General features: G+C 41.8%; 1 protein-coding gene across 1 annotated transcript in view; it reads right to left on the reverse strand.

Annotated features, from left to right (window-relative positions):
• soat2 (sterol O-acyltransferase 2) overlaps positions 1-8,203 on the reverse strand; it is a 12,785-nt gene extending 4,582 nt beyond the window's left edge. The window contains exons 1-10 of the mRNA XM_036531333.1: positions 8,090-8,203; positions 4,443-4,623; positions 4,282-4,340; positions 3,686-3,816; positions 3,101-3,154; positions 2,754-2,861; positions 2,040-2,322; positions 1,210-1,285; positions 971-1,055; positions 697-742 (exon numbers count right to left, since the gene is read on the reverse strand). Coding sequence (XP_036387226.1) covers positions 697-742; positions 971-1,055; positions 1,210-1,285; positions 2,040-2,322; positions 2,754-2,861; positions 3,101-3,154; positions 3,686-3,816; positions 4,282-4,340; positions 4,443-4,542 — 942 coding nt within the window. The 5' untranslated portion in view covers positions 4,543-4,623; positions 8,090-8,203. The remainder of the gene's footprint in view (positions 1-696; positions 743-970; positions 1,056-1,209; positions 1,286-2,039; positions 2,323-2,753; positions 2,862-3,100; positions 3,155-3,685; positions 3,817-4,281; positions 4,341-4,442; positions 4,624-8,089) is intronic.
• Between the last annotated feature and the right edge of the window lie 1,676 nt (positions 8,204-9,879).

Raw genomic sequence — 9,879 nt, forward strand, 5'->3', positions numbered from 1 at the left:
ATCTGTATTATAAATGATGTGATAAAAATGGTGAATCTGTATGGTTCTTAAAAGCCCAGGATACAGAGGGAAATATTTGAAATAACTGAAATACAAATAATATGTGAAACGTGAAAATTTTAGATATTTTTGTTATTTAAAGTACGTGTTTTGGGCGCTGGTCCTTTGTTCTCTTGCAGTACTTATACTTGTATATAATGATAAATTGTGACTTTTAGACAGATGTTGAATCTCGATGATTTATAAATGTGTGCCAAATTACAAATAAGCTTGTTATTTGTTAATGTGATTTCATGGCCCGATGGATAAACAGTGGATCACTGAACAAATTTGGTTTTTGCCTATAGTTTAGTTGCTTCCTGTTATTTGCTCCTTCTTACGTGATGTTTGAGAGCCAATGCTGTAAAGAGCTCACAGCCGGGCATCACAGACAAGGATGTATGGTTTCTTTGAGATCCTGTTGTGTTTCAGCTGTTATATTGAGTCCACCATGGGGGGGCATACTTTAGTTGTTGTGACTACATTGTGCACCAACAATATATCATGGTAAACTTGTTTAAATTTGTTTTCCTTGATATAATCTGAGAAGTAATAAGGGCTCTGAGTGTAAGAGGGAAATGTATATAACAGAATTCATTGCTGGAGAAAATATTCTGTCATTTCATCGTCAGATGAAAAAAATTTACTGTGTCTTACCTGAGCAAAGGTAACAGCAACATAATTCCATCTGATGTATGGATTCCTATAATATTGGATATATTTATATTAATTACCTCAAACAGTAATAGTAAATTAGGATTTAAGAAAAAATAAATAAATAAAAAAAAGACATTAATCAGAATCAGTCTGTGTGGTCTGACAGTCAAAGGGTATTTAAGCTAAGCTGTTTTCCTCCAGGAACTAGGTATACACTGCCGTCTGTACCAGGAGCTGCTGAAAACTGCCCTGGTGTATTTCGGTGTTCTCTCACCTGGGATAGGACTCTCTGTAGATCAGGGTAGGGCAGAAGAGGAAGTACAGATAGCTGGAAAATGTGGGCAACCTGGGAGTTTCTCCTGGGCAACGACACGGTCTGGTGAGTCTTTGCTGAACGCAGCTGCTTAAGCACTACACACTAGGCATGTTAAGCAGCTTGGGATGAGTCCAGCAATTGAGCAAATAAAATCAATTCAGAATGTAGTGGTACAGTACTTATATTAGAAGCATTACCCTGCTTTGGCTTGTGGTTTATGATTGCCGGAATATTTTCCCGAACGTAGGAGTAGGTTTTCATCAGGAACCGGATCTGGCAGTGAACAAAAGGCCACACGAGTACAAAAACATAAGTGCTCTGACAAACACACATATTCACAGAACTGACTCAAGTTATGAGGGAAATATATTTCTTTACACAAATAGCTGGACAAACGCATTGACAACCTGAGAAGTTGTGTAGTAAAGCAGAGGTGGCACCCTCTTGAGGTCTGCTTAGGTCAACCAAACCATATCTTATGCTTATGGTCGCATTCCTCTCTCCCACCTGAACTTTGGAACAATCCAATGAGAGGCATCTCTACCTTGTTCTCCTTATCTTGACAATCAAATTGTCAATGAAACCTTACATTGAAAGTCAAAGAGAGTGACTCACCTTGCTTTGCTATCTGCATGTGGGAACAATCAGTTAATCAATCAGTATGTACAACGTTCAGGAACATAATTGTCCTCAGATTGCAAAGAAGGAGAGACTTTGGATACTAATATCCCAGTAGGTCATCGCATAGGCTGAAGCACGCCCACTTTAGTAGGGGGGTGCCATGACATTGATAGCAGGATCAGGATAGTTATTTATCTAAGTTTCGTGAAGTGTGTTTTGGCATCTTGACAAGGCAAGCAGTTACACAGCGTCCAGTGCTCCTGCCAGTATTCTGGCCTTTTTGGCTCCCCGTCTCATACTCTCACACGATTATCTCTGTGCACACTGTCCCAGTTTGTCTAACCCTGTACCTGACTGGCTGCTCTGCAACAGCAACCTGACGGCCGCTGTCACTCTGTGCACCTACCTGCTCCAGGATGATGATGAACCTGGAGGCGGGGGGCAGTTGGTACTGTATCACCACGTAAATGGGGAACAGACCCAGAATGCACATCTGCATGGCTGTCAGTGCAAGCCCCGCCCCCGCCGTCAGCGCCCCTCTGAAGCGGCTGGAGTGGTAGCACCCTCCCCACAGGCCCAGCACGTGGTACGGCCCGGCCAGCGTGTAGCTGAACATGATCAGCCAGGCCCACAGCACTGTGGAGAGCTTCCCAAAGGCGTAGAACAGGAGGTCAAACTCCAGCACGAGTCTGATAACACAACACAGCTCAATAAAAATAAAGCAGCAATGGGAAAATGGGGGGGGTATTACAGATACATGGCTAAGCGCAGAGAGAGAGGATGCATAGAGAGAATGATAACACACAGTGAGATGCTCTGACATCCAACCTGTTGGTTGACCCCTCACTTTCCTCTTTGTTCCATTTAACCTTTAACCAGGTGGCAGTGTAGCATAGTAAGGAGCAGGGCTCATGACCAAAAGGTCGCTGGTTTGATTCCCCACCGGGGCACTGTTGCTGTATCCTTGAGAAAGGTACTTAACCTAAAATTGCCTCAGCAAATATCCGGCTGTATAAATGGATAATGTGTAAAAATTGTAACCTATGTGAGTCGCTCTGGGTAAGAGTGTCTGCTAAATGACAACAACGTAATGTGATGTCTGGCTAAGTGGCAGTCCTACCTGCCCTGATCAATGTAGTCCACAGCCAACGTGCTGATGATGAAGAGGAAGAGAGCGGCGATGAACATGTGGTAGATGGTCCTGATGTGGTTGATCTCAAACAGCTCGCTGTGGACCGCAGACAGAGGCCTCTATAAAAAAACTGGGGACTGGATTTTACAGCATGGCTGCAGGTTTTCTGCACCAGCGAGGTCTGCTTTATATAGCATGTTCTGTCACAGCACAGAAGACTTTCTGCGCTTTCTCAGCACACAATCAATTATAAATGAATCATGTTTGGTTTGTATTTTGATCCACCGAAACAGAGACACCGCCATTCCCTGGGGCTGGGATGCTCACACACTTACTCCAGAATAGACCGTCTGCTCATAAATACTTTCCCATCTTCCATCCTGTGGACTCTGAAACAAATCCAAATACAATATGCATTAGACTAAACATACTAGCAGTCACCTCTGTATGAGGATTTCACCTAATTTCCTTCAGGATGTTTTTTTAATTGCCTCATTTTTGACCATTGGTGAATTGCTGAAGGTGTGGTACTGATTGTGACTCCACAGTTACTTTGGACACTAGACATGCTAGTGTGGCCAAGCGTCTTAATGTACTGCATTAAAAAAAACTGTAGTATTCATGGAGGTCAAGTTCGAGTCCCCCCCACTGCCATGTTGGGCAGCAGTGTAGCATAATGGTTAAGGTTGCCAGTTCTGCTGCTGTACCCTTGGGCAAGGTACTTAACCCACAATTGCCTCAGTAAATATCCAGCTGTATAAATACATAACATTGTAAAAGAATGTGACTGATGTAAGTCGCTCTGGATGAAAGTTCCTGCTAAATGCCAATAATGTAATGTCCATAGTGCTGTACAGTGAGACAGAGCATCCTCACCATTGGCAAGAAATGCACTCTGTTACCAGATGATGTTTGCTCACCTTGTGGGTTTGTTGACGCCCATGTCTGCAGTGCTGCGTTTGGAGTAGGAGTGCACCGACTCCGTGATGGCCTTGTCCAAAAGGTCATTGAGCGGGCCCTGAATCTGCTCCAGCAGTTCCGCCTTCACTTGCTGCAGAATTTTATCGTTAAAAAAAATCAAATCTATGGTTTCATGCACTTGTATCTCTACTAGCTAGCTTGTACCTTGCCTGGCCTGCTGTTGAAACTTGGTAATGTAGTGCTTCTAAGATTGTTGACTTTCTATATAGATATTTGCTTGTGTTGTACTCTGCCTCACTTGTAAGTCGCTTTGGATAAAAGTGTGTGCCAAGTGAATAAATGTAAATGTAAATGTAATGTCGCAATAAAGAAGAATCAGCATGCCTGCTCGTCTGAGTTCATAATGCAGTAAAAGAGGCTTATGAAGAACATTTATGACCAGGACATTTTTGTGCTAAACCGGGCCAAATTCATCACAGTTTTGCTCCATATCAGAATACGATTGTGGGACAGGAGGCCTAGACAGCCCCGGGTCACGGCACGGTTAAAACCCTGTAATGAATCAGTCTGGTGTCAATCAAACCACTCTTCTCACCTCTATGTGTCTCTTCCACTGTATCAAACCATCTGCCTCAAGCTCAGCATCTGCCACCCCTGCAGGCAGACACAAACATGCTCAAAGTCCCCCATGCAGCAGGACAGATTTGCTTGTAAAGGGGATTTATTTTTTACATGGGAATAGACATTCTGGCTCACCACGTCTCTTGGGCCTGCTGTCTGCAGGGGAGGGGATACCCGAGGGGCCCTTGCTGGCGTTACGATGCCGCACGTTGTTGTCTGTGTTGGGGGTTGCCATGGCATTTCTGGGCCCAGGAGTGAGTGTGGGCTGGAGGGGGGGGGGGGGGGGGGGGGGTGAGGTTGCCACAGGCTCTGTGTTCTGCAGAGACAAACAGGAAGGAGAGAAGCAATCTGAGCCATAGCAGTGGAGAAGGAGCAGTCACTGCAGAACACAGCAAGCGCCCTAATCCAGCTGTGATGAGCTTGACTGACCGTCTCAGTCAAGAAAGTTTTCCATGGGTTTAGTCAGAGTCAGACATCCACGAACATCACACCTAACCACATATTCAAAACACTGAATAGTGTCCTCATGTGTTACCTCAGGCAAAACAGTCAGTAGAGAGAGACACAGTATGTGTGCTAGGCAAGAGAGAGAGATATCTGGAGAATGACAGAGAAGGGAGATCTTTGTGACAAGGAGTGACCCAGCTCCTTATCCTTGTGATCGACTCTCCCTCCGGTGGCTTTTTTATAGGTGCTGGGGATTTGGCAATAACCAAATAAAAGTACACAACAGCTCTTTGTTTATCTTGTCCTGGCAGGCAGTCTGTTAATTGTGTGCTGGACTTCTCTCTGTTTATTTTTTAGTCGCCTGACTGTAATGTGATGCCATTTGAGAATGACTTACATACAAGTAGCACGTCACTTGCATATATGTACAGTAAAAGTCTGTTTGTCTTCCTGTTTAAGAATCATAAAACTTTACAAAGGTGACGGTACCTTGCTTCACTTCAGCCCCATTAATATGCATTCCATTAAAACAATACTCTCCCCCAGCTTGAATATTCAGAAAAGGGGGTCACAACTGTGAGTGTGTTTACTATGCCTTTATGTTACAAATTGAACGTTAAGTAACTGTATAGACCGCTCTATTGAGGCTTGCACTACATTATTCCAAGATTAAGATGTCACTGCATGCAGCCATTTTCATTCTCTACGCATGCTCATGCAAAATTCTCACCGCTTCCCCTATGTACCCGAGCCTATAGATCAATCCTGCCATTTGCTCGGGGTTGTGCGGTTCAAATGGGAGCTTTGGTTGCCATGAGCGCCGGTACAGAGTACCCCGGTCCTGTTCCAAGTCCCTGCGTGGCCCCCATCATCCCCTGGTGGCTGTGACCAGCACTGTGTCTTTTTCCTTTGTGCATTTATACAGACGGAAACAACAAGGAGAGGGGGGTGAAAAGAGAAGGCTTGTTCACCCCCTCGCTGCAGCAGGCCTGTGATTGGGCAGTATGGGAGGGCCAAACAGAGACTGCTCTGTCTGCGTGTGCATGTGTGTGTAGTTGTGCTTGTAATTGCAGTTTATGAACCTGGAAAATTTAATACACTACCTGTTTTTCAGTTTAGAATTTATTGTAGGTATTGTCATTGTTTACTCTCTACAATGTTTGCAAGTGGCTTCATTCTTGATATGGTGCCAAGTGAGTAAAGTAGCAAGCAAACATTAAGTGCTGTAACCAGGCATGACCAAGAGCAAATTGAACTCTGGTCTATGCAACCACATGGTGCAACTGTTGAAAAAAATACAAACAATAAGCTTGGCTGAGATAAAGATTCAGATCTCTTGCCATCCCTTACTCTTGCTTTGACATACTTTGTGAGATTTTTACAACACACTAGTGTGTAACGCCTTACTTTAGGCCAGCTAACCAGCACAGTAACTATTATCATCAAAAACAAATTAGTGCATCTTTCTGGCTAGAATGTCCTGTAATGAGAGCCATGTCATGGAGATGCATGTTACATGACATTTGTTCTCGTCCTTTACTGTCTCTTCATGTATTGTGTTAATCAGAATTAACTAGTAGTATGAGTACAGATGGTAGGAGTAGGTAGGATAACACGAGTCTTATACTGTATAATTTTAGAAGGCTTTACAGCTATTTCTGAATTCAGCGTGCGTAGCAGTAAGGCAGCTACGATCACATCCATGCATTGGTCGAGCGGTGCAGTAACACAAACAATTTTCTTCTAATTTCAGTTTCATTTCATAATTATTTGGCATATGTTTAAAATGTTGTTCAATAAAATTTATAAGCATTTCTAAAATATACAAAAATATGGCTACAGTGGATTGCATTGACAGTTTAATGGCATAAGTGTTTAGCTTATTAGATATTAAAAACAGGACTGGCACTGTGCTTCTGTGAATAATCAATGCTGTCTAAAATCTGATACTTAATATTCATGACAGAAGAAGGATCAGAAATAACATATTGTGTTTCTGACACATCAGTATTTAACCTTTGTTAATCATGTAAATGTTGTCATGGAGTTGTCAGAATCCTCCTAAAAGCACAGTAACGGAGGGGCTAAAACGTGTTTGTATGGGCAGGTAATGATGAGCTTGAATCAGAGTGCAGTGAAAGTGAAAGTAGAGAAGTTATCGCAAATTTGGTTCTCCAAACAGGAAAAAGGAAGTCCACCTAGTTGTGTATTGACATGTATTCATTTGCCAGATATCATAAGCAAATGAAATGCTAAGGTGCTCTGAATGGCCTGTTCATGTGAGTATACTGTCTTCCGTGTTCACATTTATATTCAGTCACATACTAAAATTCAACAAGTACAACATACAGGGTTTGTAAAAGGCACCTGCTTTGTAGTGCAATAATGTATTCATTATATTATGTCAATATTTAGCCACTACAGCTCGTCTGTGTTAACAAAATGCACTGAATTTAGTATATCCATAATAATGATTAAAGTAGATGCTTAATCATCCAATCACCTATTATGTCGTAGTTTTTTAAAATAAACAAACCAGTATTAGGGATTTTACAGAATGTAAAAAATATTCCTTTCATATAAAATGACTTAGCTGCTCAGTAACAAGGACTGAGCGTACATTTTAATCTGAGCATATTATATAACTCGTAAAACAAATAAAATTCCATAAATAAAGCTGCCATTTTTGTACCCAATTCAATCTGAACACAGCAGGTGTTTCTAGGTGCTCCCAGTCCCTGTGTGACCCTGTGTGAGGGGAAAGGGTGTGCTTTGCCCAGGCATCTGAGTAATCTGCAAATGTTAATCAGCCTTATCGCTCACAGCCAGAGAGACTTTATGTCACTGACAGGAGACATGGGAGGAGATAACACAAGCGTCATACACAATCATCTTGTTCAATAATAACAATTCGGGAAAACCACAAAAAATACCTTGGTTGAGCATGAGCACTATTGGTAAATATCTTGGAAAAAAGTTTCAGACTAGCTAAGAAAGCTGTTAGGCAATGACATACAGTAGGTTGGATCAAGTATGGAAATAATTATGAAACTGAAAGAATCTCCCACATGTGAAGACACTGTTCTCCAAGCACAGACTGAATACAGAGTCAGTCATGAAACCCATTCAATAACAGTTCAAACAGAACTTAAAACTGAAATGTTAAAATTTCTGGATGTTTCTGAAAAGGATTTTGATACTGGAGAAACAGAGAACACCTTCCTGCCCAAAAAGACTTTACTTAGCGCTTTGCCTGTACCTGTATCACCTGTTTCACTATGAGGCCTTGTTTGGGTAAAGTAAGAAGAGGAACCATTCAGCTCTATCGTACTCACAGTCTACTGGTAGCGGAGCTGCTTCTCCTCAGGTGTACCAGCTCAGGTGTTGAGGTTCAGTAGAGGTAATCCTGCAGAGAGTCTCCCAGATCCAGCGTCCTGCGGAGTGTCTGAGGGCAGTGTACACGTCTGTGAACCGTGTCTCTTATTTACCTGTTTAATACCTGACCTTTGTCCTGCTTTGCTCCCAGTCTCAGTGACAGTTTGCCCCTGTCACGTTGTGTGCTGTGGAACCATGTTCAAAACACAGCTCCTGCCTATCACTGATATGCTTGCCCCCTACTTCCACATAAATACCTGTGTCCCATCCATCTGCCCTTCTGAGGCCATCATAGTCTTTTTCTTCTCATTTCTAGATGATGGATGGAGTGACTCTGCATGAACTGATTCTCAGAAAAATGTGATTCATGTAAAAACACTCAAGATGTATTGCACTACAGTTGTATTGTAATGCAATGTTAGAGATTGATTGAGATTTCTGGAACAGCTTGGCAAACTCAAACTTTTCTGTCTATATGCTAGATATTTAAAATGTTTGTGGCATTTCAACAACACTGAGTGTAGCATTTGGGTGCAAACTGTGGCAAGCATTACTTGAGATGTTGTCAAGGTGATCACAGAAATATTTTACTTAATATTTTGTTTATCTGTGATTGCTTGGGTAAAGTTTCAGAAATCATCCCTTGAATAAATTTAAAATGCATCAGTGATAGTGCACAAACACCATTGGTTTAAATCCTTCCTGTGTAGCACCCACACAGCATGACTTCAAACATTAGGGGACTGGATCAATTTTAAAACAATGTGTGTGGAAAGACTTTAAAGCAATGTGTGCACAACACTTGTAGATCTGGGCAAGAAAACACAATAAAATTGTGTACCTCACTTGTGATTTGCTATTGATTGTTATGAACCTTAATTAACTGTTCTACCTTGATGTTCTCTCTTCTCACTGTTGCCCCTAGACCCCTGGAGACCTAGGTAGCAGATCATGTGATCTCAGCTCCACCCACACCTGTAGCACAATACCCTCAATATAACATTTAATTCCTCTTATGTCCTATTTCTGTCTCTTTCTCTTGAGCAGGGTTAGCCCCAGTTCACTTCACATTTAACGTCAAAGAAAGGCAGTCACTTATCTTTGCCTTGCCTCAGGTATGAACAATTCTCAAGGAATGACGACTCCAAGTCAGGTGATATGTAGACAGGATCATCTTTAATGAAAGTTTTTCTTTAGTGATCGTTTGTTTCTCAGCAGCTACACAGTCATGTTGCACTGCATGCACTATTTCACACACTTTGAAATAAAGTACATAAATAAAACAGTGATTTCAACTGTCCATCAGCACAGTTTTCTTTTTTTTTAACTAGACTGTATTTGCAATTCTTTTTAAACTTGTGCACCTATTTCTGCTAAGTGTATATACTGTACCAACAAAACCTCAAAATCATTATAAATTTGTTACAAGTAAGAAGAGAACATGGACAGACACATAACTTCTCATGTTTAATCCCTCCAAAATCCCAGCTCAAACATTGTAGTGCAAAAGCCAGCATTGAACATATTACACACCACTTGACAGTCCCAAACTATTCTAGACTGGGAAAGGGAGTGAAGTGATTTTTACAGGAAGGCCTTACACTAGCAGGGTCCTTCTTTCACACCTTCAGGGGAGTTTAGGTGTATAATATTCATATATTGATGATTACATTCTCAAAACTTCATCTTAAGAGGGCAATTCTAGTCGTTTTTTTTCAGGCCACAAGTCATTTTACTGAACATATACCAT

This window comes from Megalops cyprinoides, chromosome 6 (genome assembly GCF_013368585.1).
Source record: "Megalops cyprinoides isolate fMegCyp1 chromosome 6, fMegCyp1.pri, whole genome shotgun sequence".
Classification (NCBI taxonomy): Eukaryota; Metazoa; Chordata; class Actinopteri; order Elopiformes; family Megalopidae; genus Megalops; species Megalops cyprinoides.